General features: G+C 39.1%; 2 protein-coding genes and 1 long non-coding RNA gene across 5 annotated transcripts in view; 2 read left to right on the forward strand and 1 right to left on the reverse strand.

Annotated features, from left to right (window-relative positions):
• LOC146467788 (uncharacterized) overlaps positions 1-2,893 on the forward strand; it is a 38,015-nt gene extending 35,122 nt beyond the window's left edge. For all 3 annotated transcript variants that reach the window (XM_085125238.1, XM_085125239.1, XM_085125237.1), the window contains exons 2-3: positions 887-1,051; positions 2,157-2,893. In XM_085125238.1, the coding sequence (XP_084981364.1) occupies positions 887-1,051; positions 2,157-2,380 (389 nt within the window). In that variant the 3' untranslated portion in view covers positions 2,381-2,893. The remainder of the gene's footprint in view (positions 1-886; positions 1,052-2,156) is intronic.
• Positions 2,894-4,940: 2,047 nt separating this feature from the next.
• On the reverse strand, positions 4,941-6,296 carry LOC146467792 (uncharacterized). The gene is made up of 2 exons (XR_014867672.1): positions 6,168-6,296; positions 4,941-5,293 (listed from the first exon to the last, which is right to left on the reverse strand). It is a non-coding gene; the product is annotated as an uncharacterized LOC146467792 (long non-coding RNA).
• A 5,353-nt stretch (positions 6,297-11,649) lies between these two features.
• On the forward strand, positions 11,650-21,662 carry LOC146467793 (uncharacterized). The gene is made up of 5 exons (XM_085125630.1): positions 11,650-11,701; positions 15,829-16,161; positions 18,767-18,808; positions 20,293-20,426; positions 21,465-21,662. The coding sequence occupies exons 1-5, from the start codon at positions 11,650-11,652 to the stop codon at positions 21,660-21,662; spliced, it is 759 nt and encodes a 252-aa protein (XP_084981756.1).
• Positions 21,663-21,714: the final 52 nt, after the last annotated feature.

Consider the following 21,714-nt stretch of genomic DNA (forward strand, 5'->3'; position numbering starts at 1 on the left):
GTGATGTTGAACTTGACTATGTTGACTGTGTTGACTATGTTGTTCCGTGAAAGAATTGGTTCAGGCAAAAGTTGAACGTGATCAGGTTAGTTTAACTGCAGGAAATTTCGTATTACTTGCGGGTGTTAATCAGGAAGTTGTTTTGAGAGCAGATGTGAATTTTAATGAGTTGAAAAGTTTAAAAGGCACAAATAATCATCGCTATTGCTGTGAGGAAGGCAAGTTATTGAAAATCATTTTCTACAGAGACGATCTAATTTATTCACGTTGCTTGCTATCGAGAAAGAGTGAGGGCCAACTGATATTGATGAATTAGTGTAAGTTGAAAATTTAAAGTCACGTTTTCCTATTTCTAATCGCAAAAGAGATCAGAAAATTGTTTTTTCTTCTCACGTTTTACCCCATTTTTATTGGGCCAATTGACAATTTCTCCTGTCGTTGACAGGTCGAGTGACGCGCGGTGCGTTATCCATGTTATCCGGCAGTTCCAGCCAACCTCGTTGTCAGGGACGGGAAGAGGAGAAACCCTGGGAGCTAGACTCGGAACTGCCTCAATTTCATGTAATAATTGTTATAACTGAACCTTCTTTGGATGGCTGATAGGTTTGTTACTGTAGACCTAAGTAATCACTCTGACCAATCACAGCACTGCAAACAGCTCCCATCAGAACTCAAAGCAGGCACATGTCACCGGTGCCAAGCGCGGGAAAACGAACGCGAACAAGTTGTTACTGGTTTTATTTTGTTTCTTATCATTTGAGAAAGCGGTGCGAGTTTGCTGAACAATCACAGAGCGTAATAAAGTAAAACCACAACAAGTGCAACATTACTTTTGACACTCAAATGACTGAAGTTGTTCTTTTTGTTTTGTGTTATTTGCTTTCAGTATTGTCGATCACGTGTTACCGTTGTGGTGGCGGAGCCCCTTCTGGTTTTTGTAGCAGCTCGAACAATGCGACCGTGGTATGTGCGGATCAGGCAAATTTTGTGTACGGCTGTCAGGTGTACACGATCAATTTCACTACACTCGGACAGGTTCAGGACTTCAAAAGTAAGGATAGTATTAAAAAAAAGGCGAGGACATAATGTGAATTCCAAAGTTAATTAGTTCGTGATCATACAGAGTTGTTACTACTTGTCTTCATGAGGTTGCTGGTTTCTCAGGTGTCAGCTTAAAATCGGCCAGTTCTCAGCTATCGATTAATTAAACTGTATTTCAATTAACATTTATTACTATGTTTTTTTTGCGGGCGTCCCTCTCATTACCCGAACAGTGCCGAGTATCATCCAAAGATTTTCAAAAGAACTTTCAAGTAATCACAATCTCTCTTGAGCCCAGTTATGAACACTGCTTCTCTGCTGTCTACGACCTCACCACTTCTAGAAACTGAATAATCTTTGCTAGCATTTTATTCTCCAGATTTCAACTACACAGTTGTGTGCAAGTAAAATTCACACTATACTCAGGCAAAGTTTAGCCATTTCAGCTAACAGTTTTCTTAACGTTTCTCAGCTTCTCAGTTGAAATTTGGCCAATTCTCAGCCATCAACTAACCTCATGCACTCCCTCACTCACTTTTGGACAAGGGACTCAAAAACTTAGTTCAGTATATCTGAAAATTGAAATGGTTATTAAAGCTGTAGAAAGGAAGCACTGGCCAGTTCACATTCAGATAATTTAACTGATGCATACCAATACGCAATAGACACACAAACTCGTACATATGGGGTGCTAACAAAAGTTTTTCAATACAAAATTGAAAACCGTTGAGGAAGTACAATAAGCCAACCGGAACCTGTCCTTACAATGCTAAAATTAATCCTGTGATTTTCATGTTATTTTTCCTTGAGACACAAGCATCGCCATAATTTGGCAGGCTTAAAGATCGACGAACAATAAAAAATAAATAAATAAAATTAGGTACCCAAGAACCTTAAGCAAAGATTTTTTCAGATTTGTAAGGTTACATATTTCAAGACCTTGCGGTGAATGCATGGGGATTAATGACTAGCGTTCAACTGCTAACCGCATAATAGCGAAAATTGCTAACCTGTATCTGGCTATCAAGTTCATTACCTGGTATCCACGCATCCATAGTACTCTGTCCTCTGTCCAATCGTAAATCATTAAACAAATTCCTTTTTTTGTTATTCAGGCTGCTGCTTATATGAGGACTGCAACAAAAATCCCTGCGACTCGCTTGGGCAAGACCAAGTTTGCTCCAAGATGGCGAGCTGCCAATCAGACAAGTGTAACTATGATTACGCCACTGCAAAAGCTTCCCAGCCTCCAACGGTTCCTTCACAGGCCTGCAAAGTGTTTTTCAGCCGCTTTGTGGTAGCTCTCGCTGCACTGGTTGTTTTTTACTTGTCCATTTGAGAAAGGAAAGGCTTTTTTTCTTGCCGTTAAGAGTAAGAAAAGGAATAAGGGTAATATAGAAGTATAGCTACATGTACGTTTTCGAATATTTGCAAGCTGTTCTAGTCATTGGAGAGATTTAGAATCGCGCTTACGGCAAACGGCAAGCGTGAAATTCGCGTTCATGTTTTCTTAAAAAAAAAACAGTACATAAAAGAGAAGAGTGCAACATAATTTTGACTTCTGATACTAACGCAAAACTACTCAATTTTACTGAGAAACTGAAAGGGGCGAGCGGCAAATGTTGGACCTGTGTTGGACAAACATGGTCACGTGGTCATTTGGTGCCGTTTGTTGTGAACGTAGTTCTAAAGCTCTCTATCAGTCAGCCCATGAACAGGCTGCTAGTTAAAGAAGATTATAGAGTGCACGAAATATCATTCCCAACGCGAAATGGAGACCGTTGTTTAGTCATAAACTTTAGCCCAAAGATCTGTGATATGTGTGTTAAAATAAAGCAATTACAAAATGAAATTCTTTGCTCTTAATACAAGATGTTTGTTGAACATACTTGAAAGATTCAATTCAACACTTGCTCGCTCAAAATACCCCCGCACTCAGGCTGGCTTTCAACGAGCAACACTGTTTTTTCTCTACTTTTTCAAGTTCATAGTTTTGTCTCAGAACTCTCTCTTTCTCCGCTCTGCATAGGGTATGACGGGAGAAGAGAGAGTTCCAAGACTTTCCATTTGATTTCATATTAGGATCATGCATGCATGCATATAATTATTTTCTTCTGATTTGTTCAGTTGGAGCCAATGGGACTACAAGGGAAAAAAAAGAAAAAATAATCCGTTGGAAGGTATGATATGTTACGCTACGCACTTTTCCAGTTTTGTGCGACCTGGACGACTTGTCTCTATTTTGTTAAAGACAAAATATTTTGTTGGACGTAATTCAAGTAGTTCAAGACGCGCAAGATAGTTTGTCTAGACGCAAAATGCGTCTTGTATCCGTCTTTATACTACAGACGCATAACCAGACGAACAACACTGATATTTGCCCAAGTTCGTGCCAACGGATAATGCATCCTCTAGTATATGAAACTTGCACGAATTGTGGCTTCTTTTAATTAGATCAGAAGATTCTGATTCAGCTACTCGGGAGGTTTTTACATCACTGAAACGACATCTACAAGAGCTGGGTTTTTCTAATCCTATTCTTAGCGGCCAGCTTGCTTTCATATTTTGAAAACAAAGCCGTGACGAGTTCACTGTTTGTTAGTTTAACTAAATGCATGCATCACAAACAAACCTTTTTTCGAGCGATTTTAAAAAATAACCGTCATTTTCAGTGCTTTCGTTCGGTAAGAATACTGATCCATGAAAAGTAACCCTGATCGCCATTCCGTGTTAATTCACATTTTCACATTCTCAGTAAACACATACAATGAGAGGTTTTTGGAGTTATTTTCAAGTTGCTTTGAACCTCAATATGGAAGCGACTAAGTGCAAAGTTTTTATTATGAAAATTAGTTCATTCATATGCAAAGAAATTAACTTGGTATGAGAAGCTTTGCACTTAGCCTCGCTTCCACAACGAGGTCTACAGCAACTATTATCATGAATCATCGACAGGCGTTCGGTAGATCAGATACATCGTCACAAATTTACCTAAAACGAAATCTAACAGCTATTCCGCTTATTTTTATTCCGGAATACGTTCAATGGAACGCGATCTTAGTGTCTTCTGCATAAGCCACCCATGCGGTCGTTTTTAGGGGACTCGTATTACCTCCTCGCCACAAACGCCGTTTGAATGTATTTCAATTTCTTAAAAAAATTGCGCGAGCGGATACGTCTGTTTATAATCAAGGTACCATAAACACCCTACCACAGCTAAAAGTTAAGACGAGTGCCACTATCACTTTAGAATAAGAATCTCTCTTGAGAGGAAGAGGAGGGCTGTAAGAAGTAAGAATACGGTGTGGCAAACTCCACCAAACAAGGCAAACAGCACTTTCCAGGGTGTCCGAGTCGGTGCCTTGGCATAGTATTGCGACAACGGTTGCTCCTAAGACGAAAAAACTATTTTAGGGAGAGGGAGATTTTACCAAACCGATCTCTTTCCCAGTTAAGCATCTAAGTGCGTTGCATATTGTTCTAATGGCTCCAATGAATGGGGAGGGGAACAAGCACGATAAACCTGATTGAGAGGGGAGTTGGAGTTAAAAAGGGCCGTTTTTGTACTAGAGGACGCCTAATCCGTCCAGACGGATAATGCGCCTGTTATGTTATACGTCTGGTTATGCGCCTCTAGCATAAAGACGGGGACAAGACGCATTAAGCGTCTAGATGAAACTATTTTCCGTTGTGCGTCTTGAACGACACACAACGGAAGATTGTTCGTCCAGACGCATAAAGCGTCTTGAGCCTGTCTTTATACCAGAGACGCATAACCAAACGAACAACGAATGTTTTCAAAAAGGGCTAACAATCATTGCATCTTGGATGCATTTCAAGGGAAAACATGCATTATCTACTGCGGACGACGTGAAACAACTGAACGAGAAGACTCAACCTCACGTTCTTCATTGTTTATTAATCGTTACATCCCCCTAATCAATCAAACTAATAGAAACTCTGAAACGTTTCATATCCGTGCGATTCTCACTAGCCAGTGGAAGTCTCCTTCAGAACGAAAGTGCGTTGGCCAGCTTCTCAAAAATGGAACCTTTGCCTGCATATACCCTTGAGCTCTCATCTGCTTCTATACCGGAGCCTCCATCTGCCTCCATACCGGAGCTTCCGTCAGCTTCAATACTGGAACCATCATCCGCCGGTATGCTGTAACTCTCGTCCTCAATAGCAAAATCTTCATCAGCAAGCAACCTGAAGTCTTGGCTTGGGAAAGCCAAAACTTTGCTGGACAATGCTGGAGCGATAATAAATCAAAATTAGTCCCAGATTAGTTTCACAATATACGTGGCTTGTTCTAAACGGGCTTTTAAAAATCGGTTTAAACCCTTAACTTGAGCGTTGTCTTTAAATAGCGTCCGATTTGTCGTTATGAGAGCCCTTGTTTATTCATTTGTTTGTTTGTTTGTTTGTTTGTTTTGAACGAAGCTGTAACTATAGCGTGAGGATGGTGGTATAACAGTAGGATCGAATGCTCTAGTTCAGCAAGGCCTGTTGTTTCAAGCACGATTATGCAAATTTAGAATAAGTGGCAACGATGAAATCATGCACTCATTCACAACTTCTCGTCCTTCAAAATTTTATCCTCTGTATTTTTCAAGAGACACGTCGCTGCTGAAAAAAGTACCTAACTGCGGCACTCGCACAGCCAGGACTTACTAAAACCGCCGCGACGTTCAAAAAGAATTGTAACCGCGTAAGGCAGCACCGGCAAACGGTGAAAACAGCTTTACAAGGTCCATGAATTCAATGATTTATAAGTTTACTTTAAAAAATAGCCGGGTTTTACTGTGCACTGGTGACAAAGCACTATTCAGAAATATGCGTCGCCAGCAAATCTCCTCTTCGCTGGTAACAGTCATCGCAACTTAGAATTCTCGGTGTAGTTTCCTTATATTATTTGTCCTAATTTGGTAACAATCACACTCAGCACTTTAGTGACAATTGATGGATTTGTAATTTTGCCTTTACACCTTGGTGGTATCGTTGAAACATTAGTTTCTCGTCAGGATCGGAGTATGTTCTCTACATCGAGCTGAGAACGAACGAAGAACGAAGAACGAAGGGAAAATTAACGAAGCAAGGCAAAAAAGACCTCTTGATAGACTTACCCAAGAAAATAAAAGTAAGAAATGCGTTCATTTTGATCCGTCCGCTTGTTTTAGTGAAGTAGTTAACAAGAATGATGTTACCGTGCTTTAATTGCCGCTCACGCTCTCCAATTTAAATGACTCACTACATTACGTTTATTGCACGCTGAGTCAATACAGAGAGTAATTGCTTATCGTAAAGGTAAACATCTTTCACGAAAATTTAAAATTAATCAAAAACATTTTATCAAAAAAATTTTTTTTTTGGGGGGGGGGGTGGGGGGAGAGGGGGGGGGGGAAGATCAAAAAAGTGATTAGATACACTTCCCTTGTGATCCGGAGAAAGGTAAGAAGATTCAGAGCCTAGCATGATGTGGTTTAATCACAGTTTCACTTGAAATCGACAGAGGGGTGCTAAGGACATCTGTTGTTTGTCTTTTTGTTCTTTGTACGTTTTCAGTGGTTTTTGTTTCGACTTTATAAATTCCCACTGTCCCTCAAACGGCGTCAGGAAATGATATGTTTTCTAATCGCTTTTCCGAAATAGCTCTTAAATTTCAGTTAATAGTTCTCCATTTTTCATTTGTGCTCTTTAACATATTTAGAAGGACAAGAAGACAGGCTTAGAAGGACCACAAATTTAAGTCGGGATAAAACTACTCTTTCCGCATCACCCTGATATAAAGTTGCAACTGAGTCATATCAGGACTGGGCCATAACAGCTTTTACCCTCCCCTCCCCCGCGCCTGCCCTCCTCCGTCCAGACATCGTGTTTATCCCGGTTACACACTATTTGTGTATCGGACAGAATGGAAACAGCAAGGCATAGTAAGTGTATTCCCCTCCAAAACACCACGAAATCACCAAGAGGCAGAAATGAGAGGTCAAACAGCACCATATGTCTGGATCTCAGGTACAACGAAATTCATATCATAGAGACAACTTACTAGTACATAAATGAAGGAGGTAACCACGACAACTCCAAAAAGAATGACCTATTTGCAATTAAATCTGGTCAAAAATACCGGTAATCTTTAATTAACCTGCAGTGTGGGAGATTTTAATGTTTAAAAGAATTGTCTTTTGGAAAACATTATTTTATTTTATTTTTATTATTATTTTTATTATTATTATTATTTTTTTTTTTTATTAATGAAACGGACCTCGTAAAAAATTGACAATGGGGAGAAATTTTGTTACCTTTTCTGCGTTGTCATGTCCTCTGCGTTCACTCAGGTAATTAACGAAATCTGTGCTGAGGTGTTTGCTCTCTATACGGCTGATAACACCAACAAGCGTCAAAATATTTGTTGTTGAACTTGTCTCTTTCATTTGCCATTTTCTTATCTGACTTTATTGGTGAATCGGCTCCTCAGCAAAGCAAATTCGTATTTAAATGCAGTTTGTGTCAATCGGCGTGGCTTCTTTCTTCTTTCCGTCGGACCACGGCTTGTTATGTATTCATTTCTCTTTGCTTGCTTTTTAAGTCATATTTATTCATTTTTTTTGGCCAAAAATGTACACGCATTGAATTATCTCTTCTCTCCAACCTTCATGGTTCGGACTTGAGAGCACCTTGTTGGGGATCACTTCCTTCAGGCGTTCGTTCTGATTCTCCTTGCGGCTCGATTCGCCCTGAAAACTTAGCCATCGTCGGCAATAATCCCAACACCTACACAACCAATAATGATAATGATAATAATAATAATAATAATAATAATAATAATAATAATAATAATAGTAATAATAATAATAATAATAGTAATAATAATAATTTTTAAAGAATGATTAAACTTTATATAATAATAATATAAACTTTACATCATAATAATAATAATAATAATAATAATAATAATAATAATAATAATAATAATAATTGATGTAGAAATACCAGGTGACTGCAGAGCAGGGAGTGCCTTTAAGGAAAATGAAAAAAAATGAGAAACACTAAAATCTCAAGCGTGAGATAGCAACCATGCATATGGGCTATGCGAAAAGTGGACCAAGGTGATACCTGTTGTTGTAGGAGCTTTGGGAACAATCTCAAAATGTCTCGGCGATACGTGGCTTGAGAAAATTGGTATAGGCTATAAGATCAGAGCACATTCAGAAAACCGCATAGCTAGGAACTGCAAGAATACTAAGAGAAGTCCTTGAGACATGAAAAGAAGTGGCCAGACCCTTAATTGGGACCCTTCGTTACGTGCTGCAACTCACTCTCAAGGGAAGTTTCTAGTTGACCATTGAAACGGAGTTTCTATGTAGACAATAAATTTCTAAAAACGTTCTCTGGTTAAAAGTTTAAAAACACTGAGCTTTCGATTGCCAGTCTGCAATCTTTAAAAAGTGAGATGTAAAAAGCGAAGGCAGAAATATATATACAAAGAGGTGAGAAAAAATAACGAACAAATATGAATAAATACAATAATACAAGGGAAATACTAGTGTGAAGAAAAAATATTGATGACATGAATAAAGTTATAATAAAATTGAGTATTGTCTTGGCAGATGTTTAGCATTATTGTCTGCCTGGCTAGTTATCGCAGTGTGCCAAGATTCCAGCGTTTTTCTTACGCATGAATTGCCTCTGTCGAGGCAATTTTTAATAATATTTTAGTAATTATGAGCTTGTTTTTAATCAAATGTGATGTTTAACTATTTTATTAACTTTTTACTTTAATGTACATATTTAAGATATGCTTTTTTTATTTTGTAGTAGTCATCAATTGCGTAGCTAAGGTCTCTATTAATACCAGCCCAGACTGTGCTGGGCTGGTCATCCTGCTTAAATAAAGATGATTTGACTTGAATTAGATCATCGTTAAGTGTCAAGAGTGGGCTTCAAGGACTGCAGGTATTAGGGAATACGCCATTTCCCAGTTGCTGTGAACCTCATTATGAAAGCCAGGCTAAGTGCAAAGCTTTTCATATTTCTCTTTGCCCCGTACTCGGGATAAGATGAATATTTCGTTTTTCTGAATTTTACATCTTTTTAGTGACAACTTTAGTCATTGCTTGGGCCGTTTGAACAGACCAATCAAACACGTGGAGCTTGAAAGGACCGCCGAGCTCAACCTCGTTCCCAGGGTCTCTCCAGTTCCTGTCCCGTCACTCTCCCCGGGTCTCTCTCTCTCGCTCCAAAGCACGCTCTGGACTAGGTTCAAAGGTTCTCTTGAAAACAACACATATAGCAAAGCCAGAAGATACCCACGCGGCATAAACTATAAACATTCTTTTTGCTTAATGGTAATAACAACATTTCGTTGATAGATGTAATTTTCAAACATCCTGCATGCGGCTAGGTTTTGAATGCCGATGTGTGGCATCCGTGAAAGAAATGCGATGTTAGATATACATTTTAAGCCTGGTGAATAAAGGTCAATGACTCAAGCATACTCGCAAAATGAAAATCCGAGTTCTGCCAACAGGATTAGAACTATACTACTGGTTCGGATACTCTATCTCTGAGCTACAAGAGACCGGTGAAAGTTAAGGCCATGATACATCTATCATTTATTCACCAGGATTAAAATATCACATCACACATTTTCTTTCAACATTTCGTTGAATTCTACAACTCGAGATCAGTGATTTATGATTGCAAAAGGAAATGCTAGCCAGAAAATATATCCACTGACAACTTCGCTGCGGGCCGTCAGCGGACAAGAACAACTGAATCAATGCATTTATTAAATGGGCGATGTTTTTTATAACTGCTTTTAGTTCGATTCCAAACACTGTATACCTTTTGCACTCATCTGTCTTTTTCAAATGAAGATGGGTTTTCTTCCCGCCGCTGAGTTTCTTCTCATTTTCTAAAGGGCTTCAGAAAATTAATCTGTCTTTGAATTAAAGAAGAATCTGATTGACTCCCCCTGCAGGTTGCGCATCTATCGAAGAAAAAACAACAACAACGAGAAAGCGCCGATATGAAGCGCCTGCTGTTGAATTTAACTTACAAAATTTGTCTTTCTTTTTCCAAATAATTTGAATTGTGGATTGAATAATAGTATTCTTCATTGTGTGTGTGTTATCAGTCTTAAATTTGGACGCGCTTTCATTACTTACCTTGCTCAATAATTCAGACTCATGATGTAGAGCGCGTGTATTATGGAGAAATGACGAGTTCGACCTATCATAACGCAGGCATCAGTTTCTTTGAACATTTCATACTGTACAATGCCATAATTTGGTGTTGGTGCACACGATTTACGTATTATCCTAACTGTTAAGTAGCAGCTAATATTTTCTTGAGAGATGGTTACAAGTCAGTGTTGGTTTGCAACGCATGATGTAACCTGCGATCAGGCGTCTTTGGTCTTGTTTGTTTGTTGTTGTTGTTGTTGTTGTTGTTGTTATTGTTGTTTTAGTGTGGGGAGGGAGGGTATGATAGCACGTTTCGCATAATGGTACATTAAACAAGCACAGAGCACGCAGTCATCACGTAGACGTTGGAGGAGAAAGCTAAGCCCGCATTGCATCCACTTTTGTCGCAACAGCTGAGCTTGCATTTGCCGCTGCTGTCCTCACAGGATTCTTTTTCTCCATCACAGGTGTGCTCATTTGCACACTTGTTTTCTACTTCGTTTTCGCCACCTTTTCCCCTCCATATTCTCATACACCTGTTCATTGAAGCATCGCAATTGGTCAGGTACTTGTCCCTGTCACCCTCTAGGATGGACTTCGTGCATTCAGACTCTTTGCCTTTACACTTGAAGCACCTGATGCAATAAGCTGCGTTGAAAAAGGCTTCAAGCCATTATCCAGAAATGATTTTAGAATGCTACGACGATTTGCAAAAGTGAGTTAGCACCAAGATGTATGTTCTCCCCACCGTTACCTATGTCTTTCGTATGGCACCGGTTGTAAGAATTTATCTGAACATCAAGGCATTTTATCGTTGATAATCACTTCCTCAATTATTTCATGACCTAAACGTTTGATCAAATAATCAAACAACGATTTTTCTTTGTCAAATTTCTCGTGCGCTCGTTGGCTAATTTTTTATCACCAGTTAAAGTATAAAAAGTCGGAGATGATGCTATTGTTGTGTTCGTGTTTTGGCGACGACTCAGGCTTACAACTAGAATCCCTGAATGAGATAATCATTTTAATGCTTGAGGCAAGACAAGAGAAACTGAAGTTCTAAAACTGAAAGTTGTGGATCTTTGTTGAGGCCTGCGGCTTGTCGATCCACAACAACTTTGACAATGTTATGATAAATTTATCGTCAATAAGAGGACAGACGCATGAAAAACTGGCGTCAATTTGTTAAATTGTGAACGGAAATTAGATGTCATAGTACCAAGATCGGATGTTCGTCAGACACTTCTTAAAAGGCTGGTCTTGGTCAATAACGCCATTTCATTTCAGAACAATTTATACACAGAAATGAAGCCGTGTCAATAAGATTACAAAGTCGGCATATGTGAAGTTTATCATATTGAAAGTGTCCCTCAGGGATAATTAAGGCAACAGACGGTTTTTCCAGGATAATCATAATATGTACTTTTCTGTCTTCCTTGCCATATTTCTATGCTCAGTTAAGTCAACTGGTCTTAATATTAATTTCCCACGTAATATTAATTTTCCACGTAAAACAAATCACTGCGTAAATCGCACTCAGCTATAAGTGAGAGCTATGAAGAGATGGCGGAGTTTGATTAAAATTATTACTGATGGCCTTCAGCGGAAGAGTCAGGTAATGTGGCACACAAGTTTCCTTCTTTTGCCAATTGCGTGTTGCGTGTTTCCTTGTCAGTGTACGCTCGCAGTGCCGTGTGGGACACCCGGGACTCGTTCTTACTGCAAGTGCCCGGTCTTCACTCTTCTCATGTATATGCTATTCAGGATACTTGCCCCAGGGAAAAAGAGTCGGACCTCTTTTGCCCTGGAGCGATCTTCGCGAATTCCAAACTACAGTAGCTCAAATTAATGGCATGAATTCTAGTTTTTCCAACGGATGGTTAATAAAAAAGCGACTGGGTGGTTTTCATCGCTACTACCCCGCTGCGAGCAGTGGGGAACAATACTTCTACTGAATCTCTCATTGGCTATTCATAGCCGCCATGTTTCCTGAAAACAAACATTACTAAGTAAAGGCTGGTTTCCATATGATCGCGGATCGCAGATCGCAGATCGTAATAAGGTCTGCGGTCGTCTGCGATCCTGCGATCGTGATCGCAGACGATCGCAGAAGATAGAACCATGTTCTATCTCCTGCGATCGTCTGCGATCAATTGCAATTGTTTGCGATCTGCGATCCGCGATCATCTTTAGATAGAACATGGTTCTATCTTCTGCGATCGTCTGCGATCACGATCGCAGGATCGCAGACGATCCCAGAAGTAGTTTCCATATGATCGCAGACGATCGCAGACCTTATTGCGATCTGCGATCCGCGATCATATGGAAACCAGCCTTAAGAATGCATTCAAAATTTGACGATAGCAAACAGCCATATTTGAACTTGACTCGAACTTGACAAGTGACTCTAAACTTGAATCGGGCTCAAAATTGAGGAGTTTTTTTAAGGATTAAAATCTCTGCATGAATTTCAGCCCCTCCTTTGTCGCTCATGTTCAGTGCTGTCGCTCACTCTCGAGTCTGACGAGCGTGCGTGATTCCTGTTTACAAATTCTTGAAATTGTTGGTTGGATGTCATGACTGGATTATGACCGCTGCGTGTTTGAAATCCGTTTTAAATTAACAAATATTCATGACATCATTTCACTTAATACAAGTTGTTGTAGTTTAAAGGCGCCGATGACACATCGATCAGTTAAAAAAATAAAAACCAAAACGAAGTAAAATAGAAAAAGAAATTTCCCTTGTCACCCCTCCCTGACGAAGAAAACCTGTTAGTGTCATGCAAATTACTTTATCACAATCGGTGACTGCTCGACCCGCTAAGCCGGCAAGGAGAAGATCGCAGGTGGAAAAAGGCAAAAATATGAATCGTCTACTGGTACTTGGTTGCTGTTTAGTTATCATACCCACCTTTGGTGAGTAAGAAGAAGCTAGAATAATTATAGATCGCGAATTTTGGGTTGTATATGTTGTCAAATCTTTCATCTCGTGTCGATTTAGTATTTAGCATAACCTTTCCTTTACTTGGGCACAATGCACTGAAGGTGTCACGGATTTATCGCCTCGGAACAAATTTTTCAAAATTAATTAAGGATGCACAAAATTGAACGAGTGGTAGTTTGTTGGTTAAAAGTGCCGGTCGCTCATGTTTCAAACTTGCTATAGTTCAAATAGTTCGTTTCGCTTGGTGACGTCTTGTTGTTTGCGCGACTAAAATGTGTGTCTTAGGGGACGTTAACGGCTTGTACTTTTAGCTCGTCACTAACTGACAATATCGATTGTGGAGACCAACAATAACACATATGTCGACGATTCGAGTCTTTCGCCATTATGCCGTCGCGTTGAAGCAGTCACCGCCACCTACGTCCTAATCTACAGATTACAATTCAAAATGTAAACTCCGCCATTCATTGCTGCATATTGATGTCGAATATGTTGTTGATTGTTCACTATATGGCCGAAGAAACGCAAGAATCTATCTACTGTGTGGGAGTTTCGATCGATATACTATTTAAACTGTCTCTTGCTAAACTTTTAGAGTCAAATATTTTTTCAGGTAAGAAAATTAAAATCAAATTCTTCACACCAACAAAATATTACCTAGAGTATCAGAAATAAATTTAGCTCGAGGATATGTACTTGAGCTACTACTTATGCAGATTTTTCTCCTGGTAGCTAAAATTAAATTAAACTGTTTTAAAAACGGAAAATAATTTCCGAAAGAATAGCAAGCGGAACGTCACGCGATGTCCCTGAAAATCGTACGGCTATACGCCGTTGCAACATGTTCGTTGTTTACGTTTCATATGTTCAAGTATTTTGAATCAGGGCAACCTTTTACTGCGCTCGTCAATTATTAAATTCAAACAATGGGGAATAGTTTAAATAAAATATTGTTTCAGTGTACTTCTCTTCCTTTGTTTTGGTGACTTCTTAATTTGTATTTACGGACACCTGCATTTCTCAGACCGGTTAGAATTAAATTGTTTACGTTGTGTCGTTTGGCATTATTTCTGTCTCGAATTGTTTCGAAGTAAGTATTAAGTGTGCTCACGAGTCAAAATATTTCAGAAAATGCTAGGGAGCCGCAAAATTGGGTAAGTATCAGTGGTAAACTCTTTGAGGCTGCGAGTGGCATCTCAGGCTCATCGGTGTATGATTTATTTAAAGGGTGCTACTGGTGGCGACCACGGGGAAATTATTCATAATAAACAATTGGGTTTGTGCTGCATCAGTAATTGCACGCGATTCATATCACAAGCATGAACTACTTGTGTCGAGTTTTCAGAATAAAATAAAAACCCATAAAAAGCGATATATTGTTCTTTTTCCAGTTTTGACGAAAGCGGGCAGACTGGAATTGCCATAATCGACCTAATTTCCTACTCCAGAGACTGTGAGAAGACTGGTATGAGTAACTGACGGATTCTGGGATAGTTTGGAATTGGGCAGACGAATAGATTTCGCGCCGACAGATAAATTTTCTTGGGGTAGCACTAACGTCATTCTTTTTAAGTAGTTTTTACTTAAAATAGTATTTCCTACACGACTGACTGCCGAGAAATGCAATTATTCATCGGCGCAATTTCTATCCGTCTACCCAAACGATCCCATCATCCCTCACTCGTAGCAGTCTTCCCGTATTTTCTGGAGTGGGGAGTTTGAGCAGTGCTCAAGTGTTTACTCAATAGCCCTTCGGAAGCAATTTTGTCGTAGAATTCAGTGCGGATATATATAGAATTTCATAAACAAAGTGACACAACAGGGAGGTAAACTTGCCTATTGTCATATGAACAGAAGCAATTTTGAAAGGAAATGTGTTGTACTATTTTAAGCCTGGTGAACAAATGAGAATGATGTGTTATTCAGTAATGACACAGGCAAACTCGGAAAAAGAAATTCCGAGTGCTCCTATCAGGAGTCGAACTTAAGACTTTCCGACTCCAGATAGGAGCACTCGGAATTTCTTTTCCCGAGTTTGCCTGTGTCATTACTGAATAATACATCATTCTCAGAAGCAATTTTCTTTAAAACCTTCAAGTTATAAAATAGACAATTTTAAATCGCCCTTTAAAAGACGGTGTAATTGTTTGTTCGGCTACGAAAGACGGAAACAGCCTATAAACCCTGCAGACATCGGGAAGCACATCTCGTTAGGTCCAGTTCTTATAGTTTTTGTTACTATCAACTAAGTGTCAACTGAGAAATATGTTACAGCATAAAAATAAAGCTTTATTAATTTATTGTTATTATTCAGTAATAAAATCTAGAATATTATTGTTACATAACATCATGGCCGTTTTTACATTTACAAAACTAGACGACTTCCCAACTAATCCAAGCGCTGGTTATATCACTGACTTAAAAACGTTTCTTAAATAAGTAAAACAATATTGATAAATAAAACCTTGAAGATCAAGGATGAGAACCAACAACAAACTGAACGGCACACTGTCTGACGCTGAGTCCGAGAATCGAACCCGGCCCACATTGGTTGAAGGCGAGTACTTTCACCACTGCGCCATCACCTACACTCTTCATGATCATACTTGCCAATCGTCTGACTGATTTTTTTCTGTTTTTGGAATTTCAGCGTGGTCCCTGAAATGCTACCACTGTGAGTACGGGACCGTTTGGCAATGCGATCCTGAAAGGGGTAATAAGTCTTCAGTTCTTGAGTGCACAGAAACAAACACACAATGCTTCAAGCAAAAAATCAGCGAGGTAGATTCGGAAGACAAGTTGAGGCAAGGCTGTACAAATGAAGAAGGTTGTACTATACGAAAAAACTCCTGCGCTGGGTCCGGAGACTGCACAGCAACCTGTTGCGGAAAAGACCTTTGTAACCATGGGACAAGTGGTGCTTCAAATAAAGGACGAGTACTAATCTTCCTAGCGATTGCCATTATATCTGGATACCATTTGTGTATGTGATGTTTCTTCATAACTTAGCGTCACTCTCAACTAAACACAGAGAGATTCTTTAAAGTTGCGTCCGCATTGCATATGGACAGTAACTTGTATAATGAAAAAGTTTAGTTCTTATTTAAATTGTACGAGCATCAGGCCTTAGATGGCCAATCACATCAGACGTAAACAGCACGATGGACCAATCATGTAACCGGCGCCAAGCGCGGGAAAACGCGTGCGAGTAAGTCACGATTGGTTTTGGTTTTGCTTCTCATTGGTTGGGAAAGTGGCGCGTGTATAGAGTCCTAAAGTGATGACGTCACAAAAACTAAATTTATGAAATTATGGTATTTGTTAGTATATTCGGAAAGGGCATGATGAAAAATGCCTACTTGTCAAAAATCAGCATCTAATTGCAATTTGGGGGCGAGATATTAGCTCTGTTATGCCCTGGTGACTCCACACGCTAAATCCTTCTAATTTTGTCTCAGTTCCTAACGTTAGGAACTGAAACAACACTAGAAGGATTTGTATGGAGTCATCGGGGCATAACAGAGCTAATATCTTGCCCCCAAATTGCAATAAGATGCTGATTTTTGGCAAGTAGGCATTTTTCATCATGCTCTTTCCGAATATACTAACAAATCCTATAAATTCAAATATTTGCTAACCAATCACAAGATGTAGTGAAGCAAAACCAGAGCAAACGCGAAATTATCTTCGACACATTGAAAACTGCCTAAAGGCTGGTTTCCATATGATCGCGGATCGCAGATCGCAGATCGCAATAAGGTCTGCGATCGTCTGCGATCGTCTGCGATCATATGGAAACTACTTCTGCGATCGTCTGCGATCCTGCGATCGCGATCGCAGACGATCGCAGAAGATAGAACCAAGTTCTATCTAAAGGCTGGTTTCCATATGATCGCAGACGATAGCAGACCTTGTTGCGATCTGCGATCCGCGATCATATGGAAACCAGCCTTTAGCAGCCACCCAATTAACATTTAATACACGTAGGTTGGCTTTGTTTTTTGGCCAAATCCGATTAGAATGATTTAGAATGATATCTTTGGGTTTTTTTTTATGCTTTTATTCCAGCCATGTAAATATTGTTCCATTTCACAGGATTTTGTACAACTTTTAAATTGTGCGACTTTTAAAGGATACACTATTTTCGCGACAATAACCTAGCCTTTGTTTTGCTCAGTGAAATTTAAATTTGTGAATATAGTAACAGACTGGTATCATAATTATTAAACAGTTGTTAAAAGCCTCAAGGCGTTTTTTGTATTCAAATAAAGTGACTTTCCTACCTTGTATTAAGGTGATTTTTTACCAATCCCTATTTAGCAGCCACCCAAGGGTGGCTGCTTCATAGTGGTTCGGTAGTTGTTATGCAATAGACCTTATCACGGTTTTGGAAGCCATCCTGATGGGTAGGCAAACGCGCCTTGAAATAACAGTGTTTGTATGGAAATCCGATGTCAAATAATTTTCATAAAATATCGCTTCTGAAAAATTCATGAATTGGAAACTTTAGGCACTATGCAAAGGATTTTACAGAAAATAACTGACATTTCCATACATTTGTCTGTATAGCGAACCAGCCGTGAACTAGTTTGCGGGAAAAAGTTTAAAACACGACTGGACGCTTTCTGGCACAGCTACATCCCTCCATTTTCTTTTCTTAAAATCCTTCTCCTAGTGCCAATAGTTTCCAATTCATGAATTTTTCAGAAGCGATGTTTTACAGCGTTCAGAAATGCGTTGAATAATATTAACAATGCTTAACGGGCGTGCGCATACCCCAATTATCAGTAAGAACTTTATTTTACCTTGGTCATACCAAGAGAGGATGAAGGTACCTTCATCCTCTCTTGGTCATACATATAGCACACAGAGTGCTAGTTGAACATTAAAAAAAGATATTACAGAAAAACAATGGACATACTTACATATCGCTAACGTTAACATGAAAAGTTAAATTTACTGATATGTTTCAGTTTTTGAAATTCCTTTGATTATAACAAATTCCGCTTAAATTGTCTTCAAGACAGTTCCATAATTTAGGTCCTAAGTATCTAATGGAATTGAGACCATACGTTGTTGTTCTACAAATGGGAATCGTTAAGATATGGGATCCTCTAAGATTGTACTGAATCTAAAGCACACAAATGAAAAAAGATTTTTGATGTACGATGCACGATAGCTAGTATCAAATATTTGAAATTGGTATCAGCAAACAGAGATAACGACCCATGTTCCCAATCACAGGTTTCTTTCTTCAGTCGAACCAAATAACGCCCGAAAACTTCGAGTTTGCGTTCCGTCATCATGACCCCAGTTATAAAATACTGCTTTACGACTCAGGATTTTTTCGGACAGGTAGTAATATTTTTTTGTGTCACGTTTTGGTTGCCGTAGCCGTTTATGAACACACTGGGGTACCGCTGCTCTTAATTAAAGAACAAAACCCCTATTACCTGTATTACGTCTAATTGTTTCTTGATCTACAGCTGTCTATAGGACACTAGAACGTCGTCGCTAAGGATTTTTTTAACACAGTCCAATTCAAAGAACATCGCTGATTTGACCGATGCTGATATCAAACATGGCAGCTGTTTTGGCATCTTTGATCATCATTTTACTCTTTCCTAAAGGTATTCAAATCATGTTTTTCTGTTTTTTACCTTCATGAGTCTCCAATATAATGTAGCAAATTTATCATGATGTTTTCGTTAGTCAGTCTGTCCTTTGCAAAAAAATGAAAAAACAAAAATACGGAACAGATCATAATTAAATTTTCACTCACTGCCTTACACGCTAGCACGAAATATTCACCAAATCTTAAGAACCTTGTAGGCTACGTTCTTTGTTGGAAAATGTAACTATTCAATGAGAATAGGCCGCAGGTCGTTTGAAAAAATTAGACAGCTTTTAAACCTCTTGTCGCCGAATATCATCAATTAATTATTAAAATTAAAATACATATCTTGGGCGCCATAATCCTCTAGCGCTGTCCATGGCGCTTTATAATAATAATTAAAAAAACAATACACAGAATAAAATTGTAAAATTTACAAACCATCCTTAAACAGACAAGTCTTAAGCTAAGTTTTAAATACTGCTACCGATGATAATTGCGTAATGGTAAATTATTCCATAGTTTCGGTCCCACTACTGAGTATGCCCCATCACTGTTTTGATCTTGGCCACAGGCTCGTCAAGTAACCGGTTGTTTGAAGACTTTAAAGGGGCAGTATCATGGGAGATATCATGATTTTGGGCAATTATTCACTAAATTTAAACTTTGAACACTGCGTTAATTAATTTCTAAACCGCTAATTTAAAGAAATATTGATAGTGGTTCTACTGAGACGAAAGGTTGAACCAAAATATAGTACAACCGACTTTTAGTGCGTTACGACAGCGGAAATTGCCGACGTTTTCAAATTTGAACCCACTTTTATTTTGGTCATCTGCCGGCGAAAAATATCCGTGGATAGTTTCTTTGCATTCTGATAATCTTTTAAAGGAATTTTGGTCATTATATCTTGGCTGCTATCAACCAAATAGCGTCTTTTCGATTTTCAATGTGTTACTAAAAATAGCGTGATACTGTCGCTTTAACTCACGGCCCGAGTTCTTGTATCTCAACAAGAGACTATGAGCTAAGAGAACGAATCCCTGTGCCCCATGATAATTATTTTCAATCTTTTTTTAGTTCGCGCCATGCTATTTTGGGAAATTATAATCCGCCATTGAGTTTAAAATTAAATGACGTCACTCTAACTGACCAATAAGATGTCGACAATAAAATAACAACGCAAACAAAAATAGATTGAAAAAAAATTTCGTAGGAAGAGGGGCAGGTATGGGGGATTCGCTCTCTTACCTCATAGTCTCTTGATCTCAATAGATCTCTGTTGAAGCTCGGTACCAGTCAATTTAGAGCCTTATAAGTCAGTAACGAAATCTTAAAAATAATCCTGAAGTGCACCGGGAGCCAGTGTAGGCCCGTAAGTATTGGTGTAATATTTTCTTGCTTTCTATTCAAGGAAACAAGACGAGCTGCTGAATTCTCTACTAGTTGAAGTCTTATTATAGTCATAAACGAAGTCAACGTTCTTATTCTAATTCACAGGGTTACCATGCCTGAAGTGTTACACCTGTGAACAACATAGTGACTGCAGCAAGGTGAAAAAAGAAGCAGTGTGTCCTCAAGAACCCGCACTGATGGACAGATGCCTGATGATAATTGACAACGACAACGAGAGGGTAATAAAAGTTATACTTTTTGTACCCGGCCTGGCAAATTGATAATCAATGAAGATTTACACCAGTCGGTGTCCACTGATATCCATGAGTTGGGATATTTGCCGGTCAGCTAATTTCGAATCCTAACCGATTGTCTATCGTTGCATTGATTGACATCGATGATCATTCATTGATCGTTTTGCGTCATTCAATTTCAGCAACTTCCATTCCCCTTTCCGGGCATTAGCGGGCCATTTTCCACATTGTCCGTCCAGGAGGTCGGGCCTTAGTCGAAGTCCTACCTCGGGGCATTTTGTGGCCACGTGATTTTCAACTCATGGCAACTGTGACTTCCTTTTAATGATATGTTTATCGGAAAAGACGATAAGTTCGTCTATTGAAGACAAACTTGAGATGGTAGATCCACAGAATAAACGGTCACCAGAACAATTATACTGACAGATAAGACTTCTATCGAAGTTTGGCCTGATTGACTTGTTTTGTTTAGAATAAAGGTAAGCCCAGAAACGACCGACAAATCAACGTATATTTTAGCTGATCATTGGGTGTTTGAAAGCTCGTTTGTTTGTTTGCTTTCTGTTTTGTTTTGTTTTTGTTTTTTTAATCTTAATGCCTTAAAGTCAACGGAGGGTGGAGGCAAAGGGGGCAGGGGGCGGGGGTGGTGATGGACGCTGCTGGAAATGGCCAATGCACAATCAATTGTAATCAGCCGGTGGTAATTGTTTAAGTAGACACTATTGTTCTAAGGCTCATTCATGGTGTCAGTGCTTGTAGATTACGCAAGTCATTTTCTCAGTATGCTCCGTGGGGCCGGACTCACGGCCCTTGATTGACGGAAGTTAACCTGCAGCTGGAAACCTGATATTCGCTAAAGATTATTGATATAAACTGTCCTATATATCACCGATTACCTGTAAACGATAACAAACGATAGATTATCGATTGGTCGATATCAATTAACCAATGCTATTGAGAGTAATTATATAATCTGTTGATTAAAAGAACTGCTCTCCTCGTTTATTGTTGTATTACTCGCAGGTGGCAAGAAATTGCTCCAACGACAAGTTCTGTCAGGCGGCAGACAAAAGGTGCGAAGAGGCTAAAGAAGCGAGAACTGGGGACTGCGAACTCAAATGCTGTGCAACTGACCTGTGTAATGCTGGTCCAACTTTGTCAGCATTCCATTGGCTTTCTGTGGTGTACTCCATTGCTGTTGCAATGCTTGTCAATTTTTAAAATTGTTATTTTCCACCAACAAAGCCTGACACAGTCAACACACATGACAACA

Source organism: Pavona decussata, unplaced genomic scaffold (genome assembly GCF_977016875.1).
Source record: "Pavona decussata unplaced genomic scaffold, jaPavDecu1.1 SCAFFOLD_134, whole genome shotgun sequence".
NCBI classification, from domain to species: domain Eukaryota; kingdom Metazoa; phylum Cnidaria; class Anthozoa; order Scleractinia; family Agariciidae; genus Pavona; species Pavona decussata.